This window comes from Xenopus laevis, chromosome 8S, assembly GCF_017654675.1.
Source record: "Xenopus laevis strain J_2021 chromosome 8S, Xenopus_laevis_v10.1, whole genome shotgun sequence".
In the NCBI taxonomy this organism is placed as follows: domain Eukaryota; kingdom Metazoa; phylum Chordata; class Amphibia; order Anura; family Pipidae; genus Xenopus; species Xenopus laevis.
In genome coordinates this window covers 8,161,916-8,180,199 of record NC_054386.1, presented here as the reverse complement: position 1 = coordinate 8,180,199, position 18,284 = coordinate 8,161,916, and the positions used below count along the sequence as shown (strand labels likewise).

The 18,284-nt window shown below is 41.2% G+C and overlaps 1 protein-coding gene across 3 annotated transcripts in view; it reads right to left on the bottom strand.

The window, feature by feature from the left end:
* The window catches only part of LOC445838 (hypoxia-inducible factor 1-alpha-like), a 36,175-nt gene extending 30,091 nt beyond the window's left edge, over positions 1–6,084 (bottom strand). For 2 of the 3 annotated variants that reach the window (XM_041574998.1, XM_018232015.2), the window contains exon 1: positions 5,723–6,084. In XM_041574998.1, coding sequence (XP_041430932.1) covers positions 5,723–5,757 — 35 coding nt within the window. In that variant the 5' untranslated portion in view covers positions 5,758–6,084. The remainder of the gene's footprint in view (positions 1–5,722) is intronic. The other variant, XM_018232016.2, reaches the window with a different exon arrangement.
* Between the last annotated feature and the right edge of the window lie 12,200 nt (positions 6,085–18,284).

Below are 18,284 nucleotides of genomic sequence, written 5' to 3'. Positions count from 1 at the left end.
CGCCTGAGTAGAATGATTTGAATAGATCGAGCGAAAAAACGCTGTGACTATTCGCCCATTCGATAGTGGAAGTACTGTCTCTTTTAAAAATCATTTGACTGCCTACTTCACTAGATTAAACCTACCGAATTGCTTTAAAAGCCTATGGGAAAGTCCCATAGGCTTTCTTTCTAAGTTTTTGATCGAATAAAAATGCATTTGATCGATCATTCGATCGAATATTCGATCGCTCGACTATTCGCCGGGCGAATATTCGCCCATTCGCCAGCGCGTAAATTCGCTCTAATTCCCTATTCGATTCTATTACCCAGTCGAATTTCGAGGGTTTTAACCCTCTCGAAATTCGACCCTTGATCCATCTGCCCCTAAGTCTATGGGAGAGGCTGTGCCTGTCAATCAGGAGAGCTAGAAAAGGCACGAGAATTCTTTGCATTGTAAGGGAGCAAACATGTTCTTTTTCAGACTGTGCCTTTAGAACTTCTGAAAGTTAAGATTACCCCCGATGTCGCCAAACAAGCGGATCTTTGCACAGGAAATTTTGATCAGATTTTGTGGATTAGATTTTATCTGACCCACAAAATCTTGTTATACAACAGCACATAACACAAGATTTTGTAGGATCGTACAAAATAAGATCCCAATAATTGTTGTGTTAAAGGGGTTGTTCACCTTCCAAACACTTTTTTCAGTTCAGTTTTTTTCAGATTGTTCCCCAGAAATATAGACTTTTTTCAATTAATTTCCATTATTTATTTTTTACTGTTTTTCCAAAATCTAAGTGTAACGTTGAATGGTTGTGTCTCTGGTGTTTGAGTCTGGGGCAGCTCAGTAATTCAGGTGCAGATTCTCAACTGTTACAATTTTACAACATTTAGTTGATCCATTTCTCAGCAGCATCTCTGGAGTATTAGCAACTATTGTATCAATTCTAACAGCTGCCTGTAATGAAACCCAGAGATTCTGCTCAGCAGGGACAAAGATAAGAAATGTATCAACATAAATGTATCAATTTAGAACAGTTTACAGGGTCGGCGACCCCCCCCTCCCAGAGCTGCAATATTAGAAAAACAGTGACACGTAGAAAATAAAAAGTCATTGGAAAAAAGACATTATTTAGGGTGATCTATCAGAAAACATCTAGTTGTTTGAAGGTGAACAACCCCTTTAAATTGGATCAGATATTATCGGATTGTGTGTTTTGTTCATGCACCAACATCCAGCACAGGGAGGCACATTTATCAAAGGTGGAATTCATGCAAGTTTTTAAAAACTCCCCTAAACTCACATAAATTTGAAATTTGACCAATCGAAATTTATTTAAAAAATCTAATTTTCAAACGCGGATGAATTTAATTGACCCGAAAACTCGAATCGAATTTTAAAAACTTGATTTGAGTTTTTCTCGAAAAAAACCCTCAGATGTCAGGAAGGCTGCAATCAACTCAAAATTGATCCCTGGATGTCTCACATTGACTCAAACAGCAATTCGGCAGATTTTAGGAGGCGAATAGTCGTGTTCTTAAAGTGCCATAGTATGATAAATCTTGACAATGGAATTACATTTTTTTTTTAAAAAACTCAAATCGAATTTGAATAACTCCCTAGTCGAATTTGACAGTGTTGACCATAAAAAAAAGTGAAAATTTTAATTTCGAATTTTCAATTCGACCCTTAGGGGCCCATTCACTAAGTTCGAGTGAAGGAACAGAATAAAAAATACTTCGAATTTCGAAGTGTTTTTTTGGCTACTTTGACCATCGAATGGGCTACTTCGACCTTCGAATCGAATGATTCGAACTAAAAATCGTTCGACTATTCGACCATTCGATAGTCAAAGTACTGTCTCTTTAAGAAAATACTTCGACCCCCTGGTTCGCCACCTAAAAGCTACCGAAGTCAATGTTAGCCTATGGGGAAGGTCCCCATAGGCTTTCTAAGTTTTTTCTGATCGAAGGATAATCCTTCGATCGATGATTAAGGATTCAAAGGATTTAATCGTTTGATCGAACGATTATTCCTTTGATCGTTCGAACGAATTGCGCAAAATCCTTCGACTTCGATATTCGCAGTCGAAGGATTTTAATTCGCCAGTCGAATATCGAGGGTTAATTAACCCTCGGTATTCGACCCTTAATACATCTGCCCCTTAATGTGTTTCAAAGAGACATGACACATGGGGGCAGCTCGGAAACTGACAATATGTCTAGCCCCATGTCAGAATTCACAACTGAATATAAAAAAATCTGTTTGCTCTTTTGAGAAATGGATTTCAGTGCAGAATTCTGCTGGAGCAGCACTATTAACTGATGCATTTTGAAAAAAACATGTTTTCTCAAGACAGGATTCCTTTAAGAAGTGTTAACCAAATGGCTGCCTACTTGCGGATTGTGAATTCCGAGACAAAAAAAAACACCAAGATTTAAAAGGATACAGTCATGGGAAAAAACATTTTTTTCAAAATGAATCAGTTAATAGTGCTGCTCCAGCAGAATTCTGCACTGAAATCCATTTCTCAAAAGAGCAAACAGATTTTTTTTTATATTCAATTTTGAAATCTGACATGGGGCTAGACTTATTGTCAATTTCCCAGCTGCCCCAAGTCATGTGACTTGTGCCTGCACTTTAGGAGAGAAATGCTTTCTGGCAGGCTGCTGTTTTTCCTTCTCAATGTAACTGAATGTGTCTCAGTGGGACATGGGTTTTTACTATTGTGTGTTGTTCTTAGATCTACCAGGCAGCTGTTATCTTGTGTTAGGGAGCTGCTATCTGGTTACCTTCCCATTGTTCTTTTGTTTGGCTGCTGGGGGGGAGGGAGGGGGTGATATCACTCCAACTTGCAGTACAGCAGTAAAGAGTGATTGAAGTTTATCAGAGCACAAGTCACATGACCAGGGGCAGCTGGGAAATTGACAAAATGTCTAGCCCCATGTCAGATTTCAAAATTGAATATAAAAAAAATCTGTTTGCTCTTTTGAGAAATGGATTTCAGTGCAGAATTCTGCTGGAGCAGCACTATTAACTGATTCATTTTGAAAAAAAGAAATTTTTTCCCATGACAGTATCCCTTTAAATAATTTTGAAAGTGCAAGTAGCATTTTGAATATTTTTTAAAGGGGTTGTTCACCTCTGAGATAGATGAAGTTGACTGGGAGATCAGTATGTCGGTGCATGCGCAGTTGGAGCAGTTTGCGGGTTTGCAACAACTGCGCACGCGCCAAAAATTTACGGAGATTTTTAGCAGAAGAAACAGACCTATATGTGTTATCCTTTATTTAGGTACTTCTTCCTAGTGAAGGGTCATTTTGATTTGGTTGGCGGGGAAAGGTTTTGTCATCAATATATTGACTACTGACTGTTGAACTGACCAGTGTTTGGTGCTGTTTTAATTTCATTATATGAACAGCATAATAACTGCTAATACAGGTATCGGACCGGTTATCCAGAATGCTCGGGACCCAGGGTTTTCCAGATAAAGGATCTTTCTGTAATTTGTATCTTCATTGGTATCTTAAGCCTACGAGAAATAATTTAAACATTAAATAGACTCAGTATGCTGGTTTTGCTTCTAATAAGGATTAATTATATCTTATTTGGGATGCAGTACAAGATAGTGTTTTATTATTACAGAAAAAAGGGACATGATTTTTAAAAGTTTGTATTATTTGGATAAAAGTCTATCCGTAATTTGGAGCTTTCTGGAGAACGTGTTTCCGTACAACGGATTCCATCAATACAAGAGTGAACAGATTTCATTGGGGGGGGCGTGGCTTTGACAAAAGAAAGGATTGACCACTTATATAAACAAGCTGCTGTGTAGCCATGGGGGCAGCCAATCAAAGGAAAAAAAGGCTCAGGTTACACAGCAGATAAGCTCTGTAGAACATAATGGTGTTATCTGTTATCCACTATTTAACCTGTGCCATATAGTCTTTCTTCAATTTCCACCATTGCTACACAGCAGCTTGTTTATATGAACTATAGTAGTGTTTCTGAAGCAAACACATCAGTTTTACCAGAGCAACAGTACATGATATTTTCATTACCGTATATACTTGAGCATAAGCAGAGTTTTTCAGCCCCCAAAATATGCTGAAAAACTCTACCTCGGCTTATACTCGGGTCAAGCGCAAAAACGGTCGCCGGCGCCTAAGAATAGTCGCCGGCGCCTAAGAATAGCCGCTGGCATCCAAGAATAGTCGCCAGCGTCCAAGAATAGTCTCCAAGAATATTCGCCGGCGTCCAAGAATGGTCGCCGGCATCCAAAAACGAGACGCCGGCACCTCCAATGGGAGCAGAAACCCTCAATTTTTTGATTGAAACTTACCAGAAGCTGCTGCATTTCTCACCCTCGGCTTATACTCGAGTCAATAAGCTTTCCCAGTTTTTGGAGGTAAAATTAGGTACCTCGGCTTATACTCGAGTATATACTTTTCTTACTGCTCCTTTAACTTTAACAACTGCGTCAACCCTGGTGTGGGCAAACACGGCGGAGTTTGGCGTCAAAAGCAAACATTCCCTTTTCAGTAATACTGAAATGGGAGTATACCTACACCTGGACTGAGACAATGGGTTCAAGTGCAGACAAGGTTAAGTGTAGATCGTAGCCAAAGGGGCTAATTCTTGGACTGTGTTTTTCCGCAGGCTGAGTTTCTGGCTAATCTGACACTTGCTTAACAGGTTTCACGACTGCATACATTTCCATTGCAAACAATGTGCAAACAAGGCGAAACTGAAAATTCAAGGTATGGTTAAATGAACTTTGGGTTTGAAGGATCATTCAGCACCAGAATGAGAAATTAGCAACTTCTTCCGTCTCCTTTTTTTGGGTGTTACCGATTTGTTACACTTATTTGTCCACTTCTTTTGTCTCGTCAGCTTTCAAATGAGGTTACCGACACCGGTAAGAAGTATGAAGAACATCGGCGATTTTAGGAATTAAGTTAGAAACTTTGTTTCTTTTTCTGGCTGTTCAGTGCAGAGAAAAAAACTGAACTTTCCTGTACAAATGAGGGAATTGCGGGTTGTCCTGTCAAAAGAGGGACTGTCCCTCTAAAAACTGGACAGTTGGGAGGTATAGGCAGGCCCTGACGTCAGTTAAGATTCCCTGCTCCCGGCAAATAGAGTGCAACATGCAGAGATCAACATTTTAACGATCAATGTCGAATTAAAGGAAAAAAAAAAAAACAACGTTTATACACATACAGGTAAATATAGAGTGAGAATGATGCAAGTTGTGAGCAAGAGGAGAATGCAATGATAAATGTGGGACATTTTATGTAGAGAAATCATTTCCTTGAAAGAAATGTTATAGTCATGTGACTAAGTTCTAGAATTGCCCTTGGCCTTTAGGAGCTGCTGTCAGGCAAGTGTTGGGCTTCCACTGTCTCCCAATAGCAGCAGCAGTCTGTCATTGGCTCAGTCTAACAGCAGAACAGGAAGCAGAACAGGAAGCTTAGGAAGTCTCTCACAAAATGGCGACGTGTTAAGGTCCTGGAAGGGCAAACATTAATAGGGAAGGGAAACAAATTGGAAGTGGAATTAACAGGACATTTATGTGGCAGTTACTGGCCCAGCTAAACTATAATGTAACCCTGTGCTTCTCCAGCCAACTTGCGCCTGTGTCCGACCTAAACAATCAATATTCACTAAAGGAATCAGGGACAAGGCCTAGTTAGAAAGCTGCAAGGTCAGAGGTCAGACTAGAAAGGGGCGGAGCACTCACCTTTTCTTCTCGCTCACTACAACTGATCCCTCCATGCCAAGCGAGTGGGGGAGGGACGCTCCGAAGCTGCGTCAAGCGCCGAGGGTTTAGTCCTAGTCGCGCAGAAACCGAGGGCCCCGCTGAAAGGGCTTTTGTAATCCACGCGGGAAACAAGCGGAAAGCGATTCGTTCGGCAGCACTGTTTTATGACGCAATTAATCCGACTGTACGATCGCGGTGTCTCTTTTTTTTTTCTCGCCCGGTTCAGTCTGTGACTCCTAAATCAACGCAAACAAAATCCTTCGGGGAAAGTGCTTACGTCACCGAGTGGGTGTGCGGCTAGAGCTGCTGCCGACGTAGATCGCAGGAGCCAACCAGAACCCTCACACTGACCGAGCCCTCGACGGCTCTGTCACGCCCACTTTTTTTCCTGCTCTCGTGGGAGGGGCGGAACAGCTTTAACCCACTCTTGCCCTTGTACTTTTGTCGTCTGTTGCTGTCTTGATATATAGTGTGTGTAAAAGTTTATTCACGTTTCTAACTCCCAACAGGAACGTTTGTAGTGTCATTATTTAACTTGGAATAAAAATAAAACTGCCCTGAAATGTCTAATTTAATTGCTGTGGTACAATAGCGTGTAACTTCGATTGGGTGAAGCTATAGTTCCATACATTCTCCCCAATGGCTTTTATTTACTACTCTATTTGTACTTAGGGCTGCATTTCCCACAATGCAAAGCTTCACATAGAACTTCCGGGCAATCGCACGAGTTAAACTTAGGCACTTCCGGGCATCACGTGAGCAGGAGGGTCGGTGGGCCAGGTTGGTGGTTTTCCAGCCAAATTGGGCTACTGATTTAAAGCCCAGGCGGGTTTTGAAAGTACAAACTAGCCAAGGACTTGGGCTACTTTTTGGGCCTTTGGCCAAAGTTTTTTTTCTTGCCCTAATGTGCCAAGCCTGTGTCTCCCAATGCATGTTGGGTAATGTAGTGTTTGTTTAACAATTTGCCAACTGCCAAGGTCTAATGTAAGACTACAATACCCAGCATGCAATGGGACTGGCTTGTGTAGAAGCTGGGAGTTACTGGATTTTGGGCTTTGTAGGGTTCCGGCCTTCTTATATATTTACCTTTTTTCCCTCTTAATAACATTGGGATCAACCATCATTTTTACCGGCTAGGCTGGTAAAATACCGGACAGGTGTCAACCCTAACCTCGGGCCCAGTTAGGGTTGCCACCTGGCTGGTATTTTACTGGCCTGTAGGGTTGCCACCTTTTCTGGAAAAAAATACCCGCCTTCCTATATTCTTGCCGTTTTTTCCTATTAATAACACTGGCATCACCGGGCCGCTAAAAATGATGCTTGATGCCAATGTTATTAATAGGAAAAAACGGCAAGAATATAGAAAGGCCGGTATTTTTTTCCAGAAAAGGTGGCAACCCCAGTCTCCCGTCACGCTTTAGCATTCTCACGTTTTCTGGTGACTTTCCTCAATTTCAGACAATTTTGGGACAAAAATCTGCTGGCCGCTGAGAGGTTGAGCTGTTTTACCAATATTTATTGAAATTGTATATGTATTAGCGGCTTTTGGGATCCCTACACCCAGGTCTGGACTTAGAATTTAAATAGGCCCTGCCATTTCAGGTACACAGAGACTCAAACAGCCCCCACCAGCCCACTAAATATTGACTTTCTATGGCACCTTATAGCAGCCCCTCTGGCATTTGCCAGAACCCACAGATCCCCCCAACAATTTGTAAATAAAAAGAGGGCCAAAAAGTTGCCGTGCGGACATTTTTTGACCATGCCCATAGTTGTGGCAAAACCCCTTAATTACAATGTCCATTTTACACATTTCTGTGTTTTTTTCTTAGTTATTACAGTTTTGCTAATGAAGGTGAATTGCAGTTAAGTAGGTGTGATGATACACACTCTATTGGGTATTGTTGATGTTCAATTCTAGCCTGGACACTATCTTCAAGGAGGAGTTTGTAATTTCCTCACCAAATAACCATGTCCTCTTAACACACAGACAGGATTGGCTCCTGATAAAACTATCCCCACCACACATTCTTGCATATTTCACCTCCAGTCCCCCCCCCCTGCTGCTCACAATTCTGAGGAAGCAGACCCTGCGGCTGAGGGGGGCTCGTAACCAGGGCCGGGCCAAGGAATTTGGGACCCCAGGCATGGGCTTCAATCAGTGCCCCCTAGGGATGCCACCTTTCCTGGAAAAAATACTGGCCTTCCTATATGTGTATCTTTTTTCCCAATTAATAACATTGGGATCAACCATAATTTTTACCAGCCAGGCCGATAAAATACCGGCCAGATGGCAACCCTAGTGCCCCCCACCCAGTCCTGCATTATCATTTCCCACCTTACCATTCATATTGTCCCCTGTGCCAGCTGCCATCTTGTTGCCCCATGTACCTGTGCCAGCACCTATCATATTGCTCCATTTGTACCTGTGCCATCGGCATAAGCCAAAACATCCATCATATTGTTACCCCCATCTGTACCTATGCCAGTGGCAGCCAAAAAAATCCATCATATTGCCCCTTATTTGTACCTGTGCCAGCAGGAGCCAAAAATCCATCATATTGCCCGAAACATCCGTGTGCCTGTGCCCCATGTATCTGAACCAGCAGCAGCCAATCCCTCGTACCTGTGCCAGCAGCAGGACAAAAATCTATCATATTGCTCCCAAATATGTACCTGTGCCAGCAGAGGCCAAAATCTATCATATTGCTCCCTAATATGTATCTGTGCAAGCAGCTGCCAAGAGGGAGGTGGGGAGTGCTTCTGCCCGCAGTACGAGTCACGAGCAAGAGAGGGTTGGAACAGGCAGTTTATAAAATTAAAAAACGATTAAAGGCCAAGCTAACCAGGGTTTAAAAAAAGAAGAAAAACTCCCCATGACTGCACTCCACTGAGAAGCTGCAATACCCTGTGAACTTTGAAATGAATTGTGGTCCTTTTGTGTGGACAAATGTTTCCCAATGGGCATTAATTGGAAAGAACTTCTTTCATCAAGCTGACTGTACAGTATCTCAGTGGAACCGCATTTTTTCCCCACCTCTACACTAGGGTTGCCACCTTTTCTGGAAAAAAAATACCGTCCTTCCTATATATTTATCTTTTTTCCCTATTAATAACATTGGGATCAACCATCATTTTTACTGGCCAGGCCGGTAAAATACTGGCCAGGTGGCGGGCCTACTCTACACCCGCAGTGTGCCATGTACTGTGGGTTGGGTATCTAGTGGGAGTATCAAACCCAACTGCTCAGCGCTAAATCGTGAAGTGACTGACTTTAAAAGCATTTGGAATGTAAAGAATGCTGCTTATGTGTGCCGGACCTCCAAGAAAAGACATCATATCCGGGAATAGGTTTCTACTGTAGAAATTTTGCTGAATATTACGAAAGGAATATCTGAGTGTATTCAAGTCTGCTATGGCCAATACACTGTACAAGTTACATTTCTTCAGAAGTTAGAGATGTTCCAAAATACTTTGCAAAATGTTAATTGTTGTTGGTAACACACAGTTTCATTGCTTTTAATGGCACTGAGAGTGTCTTTTGCTTTATGTTAATACTTGTAAATGTTGTCAGAAGAATTGTCAAGAACTAATCTTACTCTAAGATGAAAGATATTTAGTTTATTATATTATGTTTGTTATAGGTACCTTAATCGGGTTCTCGAAGGAAATAAGAGAAAAGTGTTTCATGAAGCAACAAAAATGTTTATTGTGCAATCTAACACCTTATATCTGGCCCATAAATACAGTGCTGTTCATGTAACACTTGGGAACACAGCTTCCCTTCTCCCGACCTCTACACGTCCCCTAATTTGCATGTCATTTACAAATGCTCCTAAATCAAATGCAAAAGTGTAAGTGGTGTAAAACTGCACCTCTTTATATTCATTCAGTTCATGGGCAGTGTTCTGCACATCATGCTGTGGCAATTAATGTAGTATGAAAAGTACAGTCAGATGGGTGATTGCACACATTTTTTGCACTTTACAACCTGTCTTGCATGATCTCTTTTGTGTCTTGATTACCACGAGTGGAATAGGAAACAGCTTCACTCTTTCGCATCAGGGGACATTGGAAAGGCCATATTGTATATAGATGTAAATATAGACAGAGGGGCAAATTCACTAACTGGCGAAAATTCTCCAGCGATGGTTTCGCTCACATCGCAAAAATTTGCCAGAACATCGCTAATTCACTAAAATGCAAAGTTGAGTCCAGGGGACGCCGAACTATGGCAAAGTTTCGCTAGTGTTAATTCGGCAAACAAAGCGAAGTTGCGCTAGCGTTGGCTAATTTGCATACGGCGGAAGTTAAAGTTGAATGGGCGTATATGTTGCAGCAAATACATTATATTACACAAGACCAGGGAAACCTTAATAAAAGTTGTTATATTGCCCTACACATGAGCCCAGTGTATAGTTTATGTTCCATATGTTAGAAAATGTCGGGGGGAAGCAGTGTACCCGAAAAAAATGTACGATATTTTGCAGCCTATCACCCTGTATAACTGAAGTTGCCAGCGTTTTTTGGGACTTTTCAACTTTTTTTTATCTACTCTATTGCACTTCGCCTGGTCTGAGGTGGCAAAGGCAAGTCTTGCGCAAGAGGTAACATTCAGTAAAATCCGTATCTTAGTGAATTTGCGTCGTTACGTCCATTCTCAAGAGCGAAAACTCGCCAGGCGTTAGAGTGCGAAGTAGCACTAGAGTCTATCTCCTTCACTAGTGAAGTTACGCCTGCGCCCGAAGCAAAGTAACGAAATGATGTCACGGTGAATTTTCGCTAACATTCGTCACTTCGCCCTTTAGTGAATTTGCCCCAGAGTGACCATAGGTCAGGAGTTATTTTTCTTATTTGAAAAAATCAGTGCAAAACAACGTTGCAACAAAATCGAGCATCAGTTGGAATTACGTGAATTTTTTGAATTGACGCTCCAAAAACTAGACTTTTTCGAAAAACTAGAATAATTTTCAGATTCAGTTTTTTAGCATCTTTGGAGCATAATAAATCTCAAAAAAAAAAATTTTCCTCTAAAATTCTGATTTTTTTCCCTTTTAAAGCTAAACCAGAAAAATTTTAGGCTTCATAAATTGGCCACTAGGTGTTTTAGCAAAGGCAACTCTCAGTATTGTCTATGACAGGGTATTTCGTAGCCACAGAAAAGTACCGTATATACTCAGCCCCCAAAATATGCTGAAAAACTCTACCTCGGCTTATACTCGGGTCAAGCGCAAAAACGGTCATCGGCGTCCAAGAATAGTCTTCAAGAATATTCGCCGGCGTCCAAGAATGGTCGCTGGCATCCAAAAACGAGACACCGGCACCTCCAATGGGAGCAGAAACCCTCAATTTTTTGATTGAAACTTACCAGAAGCTGCTGCATTTCTCACCCTAGGCTTATACTCGAGTCAATAAGCTTTCCCAGTTTTTGGAGGTAAAATTAGGTACCTCGGCTTATACTCGGGGCGGCTTATACTTGAGTATATACGGTAGTTGATACTTGTAGCTCTGTGTGTCGTCAACCTTACAGCAACTTATAGCATTGCTAAGATTCTTTGTCTGAACTGAAATAGGGAATACTGTCATCATTCCTTACACCAAGACATCTGCTCTGCACTAGTTTGTGTTTTTTTTGCTTTTTTGCTTTGAAATAAGGAATACTGTCATCATTCCTTACACCAAGACATCTGTTCTGCACTATTTTGTATTTTTTTGCTTTGTCTGAACTAATATAGGGAATACTGTCATCATTCCTTACACCAAGACATCTTGTTCTGCGCTATTTTGTATATTTTATTGCTGTACATATGCTTGTTTTCAAACATTTTACATTTTTCATCCTTTTTTAGGTCAACATTTACTACATGATGACTAGAAAACATCTGAGATCACAGTTTTGGATTGTTCGGCTAGCAATAATACCCACAAGGTTTGTATATGTGAAGTAAGGATGCACCAAATCCAGGATACGTTTCGGAATTTTGCCTTTTTCAGCAGGAATCCAAAATAGTGGATTTGGTGCATCCCTAATCTGAAGTAGCTCCTGGGACAGATTTCTAAGCCATGTTCCCCACACCCCTCTAACCTCCCAGGCCACTAGGCACATGGGACACCACTTATATTTGCCCCGTGTGTTATTTGCCAGCCAGTTGTTGAGCAAGATACAGCAGAATGCACCCTCACTACCATGTGATAAACTAGCCCTGCTATCTTCGAGGTTAGAATTGCATCCTAGAGCAGTATTGTATTTAACAACTCATGGACTGTGAAGCTTGCCCTCCCGGGGAGAGCCTGGAGCAGTGGTATTTCCACCTAGGGTGATATGTGGGAAGAATTTGCCGTCCTAGATACATCAATGTCAGTTATGGTGAGATTTGGACTGAAACCTTATTTTCTATTTAAGATATTCTGAGACTATAATTAAATGACTGATACACCACTATTTTCGTATATGTATCTTGTTATAAGCCTGAACTGGAACAAAAATCCGACAACCATTGCTCTGGGGTATTTACACCAATTTAGTATGTTCTTCTGTGTGAACTGTTCTGCTCTTATTCTTTAATTACGTACTTTACTTTTTCCCTTGATAACTGTTATCTTACATTTTCACTGCTGCAATGCTTTGATTGCTCATTTATAGGAATATACTGTGTTGGCACAAAATCATTTAAAAAGTTTTTATAGTGTTGTGCTTTTCTTTACCAGATCTTGCTTTGGAAGTCAAATACAAATATAGATGTGAATTTTGTTCATATAAACCAAACGAGCGGATCTTAACCCGATATGCCCACTAACGGCTGGGCGATATCAGGTGAATCCGAACGTTCGGCCCTGATATCAGGAGGAGGACACGTCAGGACCCCCACAAACGGGCAGATAAGCTGCCAAATCGGTCTAAAAGACTGATATGAGCAGCTTTAATCTGCCCTTGCAAGGCCACCTTAAAAGACCAGTAACAATTTTTTTTTTTTTTTTTTTTTTAAATTTGTTTGTACTTAACGGAAAAAAAAACACCAAGACACTTTTAACTTTAAATTAGCAAAGTTTTTATTAAGAAATAACTTAACGATTCTCTGCTTGCACTCCTCTTCAGAAACGGCAACAGGGCAACGATCCATCGTGCGGCAATCGATTTCTCCTCCCTACCTTCAGTGTCGGACTGGCCCGGTGGGACACTGGGAATAAACCCGTGGGCCCCGCCCCCATAATGGGCCTCCGCCAGGCCAGTCCCCTCTCCCGATCACATTCGGGGAAAAAAACGTTTTTTCAGTGTCGCACAGCGCCATTTGCACATGCGCGTGGCACCTATTGATTTTGGAGAGCCGAGTGGCGCCTTCATCCATGCACGCTCGGCACGTCATAGTAGGGTAGGTGGGGGATCTGAAAGGGCCCTGGACATTAGTCCTGGTGGGCCCTGGGCCCACCAGTCTGACCCTGCCTACCTTCTATAGATAACGAGCACTGCAGGATGGATCATCACCGTTTCTGAAGAGGAGCACAAGCAGAGAATCGGAAAGTTATTTTTTATTATTTTTTTTTATGTTACTGGTCCTTTAAGACTTGGGCATACAATTGTCTCAAAACTACAACTGTACGAAACCATTCCCCCCCCCATCAAATGGCACTTGAGGTTGTACCAAACGTTTGCCCCATAAGGTGAGACTTGGAAACACAAAGAACAGCATTTGTGAGCAATAACCGAGCATCACTCAAAGATTTCTCCAGACATATCTGCGGAGTTCAACAATCTCTGTTTTGTTAGTCACAAAACCTCTTCAAGGCAAAAGCCCTGGGAGTCTCCACCCTTTGAACTGTACATACTCAGTGCAAAAAGGGGGAAGATGTTTTTACTTTTTTAAAATAACTCCATGAGTTATATACAATATATACAATGTACCTCCTATATTAAAAAAATGATTTTGAGCTCTTCATTCAGCTTTCTTCATTCATAGGAATTACATAAAATTTTACATTTTTATTTTACATTTTGAAACAAAACAAATGAAATCAGAATGCTTCTTCCATTAGACCCTGGCACACCAGGGGGGTTATTTACTAAACTCCGAATGCCAAAAAGCGGAAAAATTAGGGGGTTATTTACTAAACTCCGAATGCAAAAATCCTGAAAACTAAGATTATTTTTTTTAGTATAAAATCAGACTTTTAAAAAAATCACAAATTTTTCAGGATTTTTGCAGAGTTTAGTAAATAACCTCCTAAGAAAACTCAGATTTCTTATGCTTTTTGCCTGAAAACTAGGGATGTCGCGGACTGTTCGCCCGCGAACTAATTCGCGCGAACATCGACTATTCGCGTTCGGCGAATGTTCGCGAACGTCGCGCGACGTTCGCCAATTTGGGTTCGCCTTAGCTGGCGCTTATTTTTGCCCTCTCACCCCAGACCAGCAGATACATGGCAGCCAATCAGGAAGCTCTCCCTCCTGGACCACCCCCACACCCCCTGGACCACTCCCCTTCCATATATAAACTGAAGCCCTGCAGCGTTTTTTCATTCTGCCTGTGTGTGCTTGGAAGAGCTAGTGTAGGGAGAGAGCTGTTAGTGATTTGAGGGACAGTTGCTAGTAACTTTGCTGGCTAGTAATCTACTTGATACTGCTCTGTATTGTAGGGACAGAACTCTGCAGGGATTTGAGGGACATTTTAGGTTAGGTAGCTTTGCTGGCTAGTAATCTACCTTCTACTGCAGTGCTCTGTATGTAGCTGCTGTGGGCAGCTGTCCTGCTGCTGATCTCTCATCTGCATCTGTTCTTCAAACAACTGCCACCTAGCTGTCTAAATATCAATAATAATACCGTCTCCAGAAACACCACCCGAGTGACGTTTTTCAAGCAGCAATAATATATTCCGTATCCAACGGCTGTAGTGTATACGTTGACCTTGCAGGCATTATTTGCCCAGTCTTTAACCAAGTGCCACCTAGCTGTGTGAGCTTTTTCACATTCCGTGTCCAGAAACATCACCTGAGTGACGTAGTGTGATTTCTGCCCTTTACAGCACAAAACGCAGCGCTGTGTCAACAATGGATTTTTCAGATACATTTTTGCCCTTGATCCCCCTCTGGCATGCCACTGTCCAGGTCGTTGCACCCTTTAAACAACTTTAAAATCATTTTTCTGGCCAGAAATGTCTTTTCTAGCTTTTAAAATTCGCCTTCCCATTGAAGTCTATGGGGTTCGCGACGTTCGCGAACTATTCGCATGTTTTGTCGCAAGTTCGCGAATATGTTCGCGAACATTTTTTCCGCCGTTCGCTACATCCCTACTGAAAACTTGAGGTATTGCACGAAACCCAGCGCACATCAAATAAATCATTGGAACTTCTCCCATTGACTAGTAAAACCCGAGGATGAAAAAGTCTGAATCAGAAAATCCGGCACCTCAGACCTGTCGAGGTTGCATATAAGTCCATGGGAGAAGTCCCAATGATTTTTTGATGTGCGCTGGGTTTCGTGCAATACCCCAAAGATTTCAGGCAAAAAGCATAAGAAATCAGAGTTTTCAGGTGAAAAATCTGATTTTTTTCCCCTCAGCACAAATTTTCGGGAAAATCTAATAATAAATTAGCCGAAAAAACCTGATTGGATTGGAGTTTGTAGCTGGAAATGTTGAGTTAAATTAGGACTTTGATAGATAACCCCCCTTAGTGTTTTTTTTTTTAGTATAAAATCTGAATTTTTTTTTTAAAAAAATCAGAAATTATTATACCCTGCGGATGGAAAAAGTCAGAATCTTAAAATCTGGCATCTCAGACCTGCTGAGGTTTCATATAAGTCAATGGGAGAAGTCCCAAAATGTTTTGATCTGCACTGGGTTTCGTGCAATAATCCAAAATTTTCATGGTTTTTGGGCAAAAATCAGAGTTTTCGGGTGGAAATTCTGTAAAATTTGTAGTTTTCACGATTTCTATCGGAATTTTTTACCGCAACCAAAATTTTTAGGAAAGTGTATTAATAAATAAGCTGAAAAAACTGGTGCCAATTTGGTCAGAGTTTTTTTCAGAAAATATTGAGATAAATTCAGACTTTGATAAATAACCCCCCATATGTATCATTACATACAATATATTTGTAACCGTTTGGTCTTCCTGCCATTGAATGGCAACTGCATATTTGTGTTTTCAGACCAAAATCCACCTGTAACCAATGGTTGTCATTCAAATCTATGTAAATATTCTTCACTGCACGTGCATGGTCGCATCTTACTCACTGCGCATGTGCACATCCTATTTGGAGGGGGAAATTGTAAAAACAAAAAGAATGGCATATAAAGACAGGAGGGCAGGGGGAGTAGCCCAGAACTAATTGTTGAAATTCAATTAGTCATTTCCTTCCCCGCAAAATTTTGTAATCTGCCGTGCAAGATAATTGTGACCAGCCCAGGTCTCAAGGAGACAAATGAATCATCAGTGATGAGTAAACTGAAAACACCTGAGTAAGAGTCATTCCTATTCTATTTTGATTATTTGTACAATTACAGTGACATCCCAGCATAAGTGAAATCCATTTATGGCTGCAGGCAAGAATAAAAAGATTACTTGCATGTAGTGATGTGCGGGTCAGGGTTTCCCTGACCTGCACCCGACCCTAACCCGCCCTGCACTGACCCGCGCCCGCCCGCACCTGCTTCAGGGCGTCCTTTTATAGACCCACGCCGCCCCGCCGATTACGGCACAAAAGGGGCGGGGCGAGCAGACACGAGTATAAAACAGGAACCCAGAAGTCGGATGCCGGCATTTGAAGGTGGTGGGCGGGGAGAGCAGGAGAAGAGCTCAACCCGCACTCGCCCGCCACCCGCAAGGAGCACCGGGTTCCGTGGGTTTCGGGTCGGCCCACACATCACTACTTGCATGTATTCCCTTTTAATATATTTATTTCTATTTACCAAAGCAGCCACAAGTGTGGTCAAGCTAAAATGGATACTTTATGCTTATTGATGCTGTTCATTAAGGGGCAGATTTATCAATGGTCGAATTTCAAGATTATGGGGGTTTTCTAAAGACAAAAAAGGCACAAAACAGCTACACTGAATAATGGAGAGTGACACACCCATCCAATTCAACTGCAGCCAGCCAACCAGTTCAGGCCAAGGTTGCTACAATGTATTAAAATATAACTTTTAATTCAGACTGTTTTAAAAGAATTACTCATTTGGCCACACCAGCATACACACTAACAGCGTGAAAAAACGCTACGCCGTACGGGACCATGTCCCTAAAATAACACACAATTAAAAACCTGTGTGGCTGGAATGGTGGTGGGTATATGCAAAGTATTTAGTAGCGGGTTTAAATACCCATTATCTGTACCTGCTCAATAGGGATATTCTAAAGACCTATCAACTGTAGCGATGGGCAAATTTGGGGCGTTTCGCATAAAATTTGCGAATTTCCTGTGAAGTTTGCAAAACGGCAAAAAATTTGTTGTTTGGACGCCAGCGTCCAATTTTTCTTGACACTGGCGAATTTTCACGTCGGTTTCAAGAATTTATTCGCTGGCGGCGAATCCCGGGAATTCACCGCGAATTCGCACATGGCAAATAAATATGCCCATCACTAATCAACTCAAAATTCTAAAAAAATAACGACCAATAGAAATTTATGAAAAAAAAATATATATATATATATATATATATATATATATATATATATATAATCAATTTTTTTAAAAATGGGTGAATAGGATTGATCTGCAAATTCGAATTTGAAACAAACTTTTTTTTTTTTTTTTTTGAAAAGAAAAAAAGTTTTTTTTAAAAGTCCACCAAATGACTCCAAATTGATTGTAGGAGGTACCCCATAGGCTAAAACACCAATTTGGCATTTTTAACTCTGAGCAGCATGTTACCCACACTGCACTTAAACAATTAAATTTGCTCTATACTTTTCATTAGAACTGGCAAAATTAAAAGGTTAGTATGATATCTATGATATTTCGAAAAAAGTTGCTAGTCATCCTAATGTCTTTATCCTTAGCAGTGCAGGTTGCACTTTCTTACAGTGGTGTTAGGTATTTAAAAATGACCATACTTAAAGGGGAACTCTAGCTTCCAAGCCAAAATTTGATAAAGAGGCCACATAACACAGAAACCCCTAATATATCCATCCCAGTTACCTGTTTCTTCAAAAAGTACAGTATGAATAAATGCCATTTTCTATGCTGAAATCCAGCTGTTTAAAGGGATCCTGTCATCGGAAAACATGTTTTTTTCAAAACGCACCAGTAAGTGCTACTCCAGCAGAATTCTGCACTGAAATCTGGCGAATATTCACTAACGTTACTTTGGCAATCAAATCGATGCGCTAGCGTTCAATTATGCCTAGAGAAACTTCGTTAGAGGTCTTCGCTCAGGCTAATTTGCATACGGCGGGAAATTTAAAGTTGAATGGACGTAAATGTTGCAGCAAATACATTACATTACACAAGTCCAGGGAACCTTAATAAAGACAATAGAGTTGATATATTGCCCTACACATGAGCCCAGTGTTCCATATGTTAGAAAATGTATGGGGGGAACCCGGTT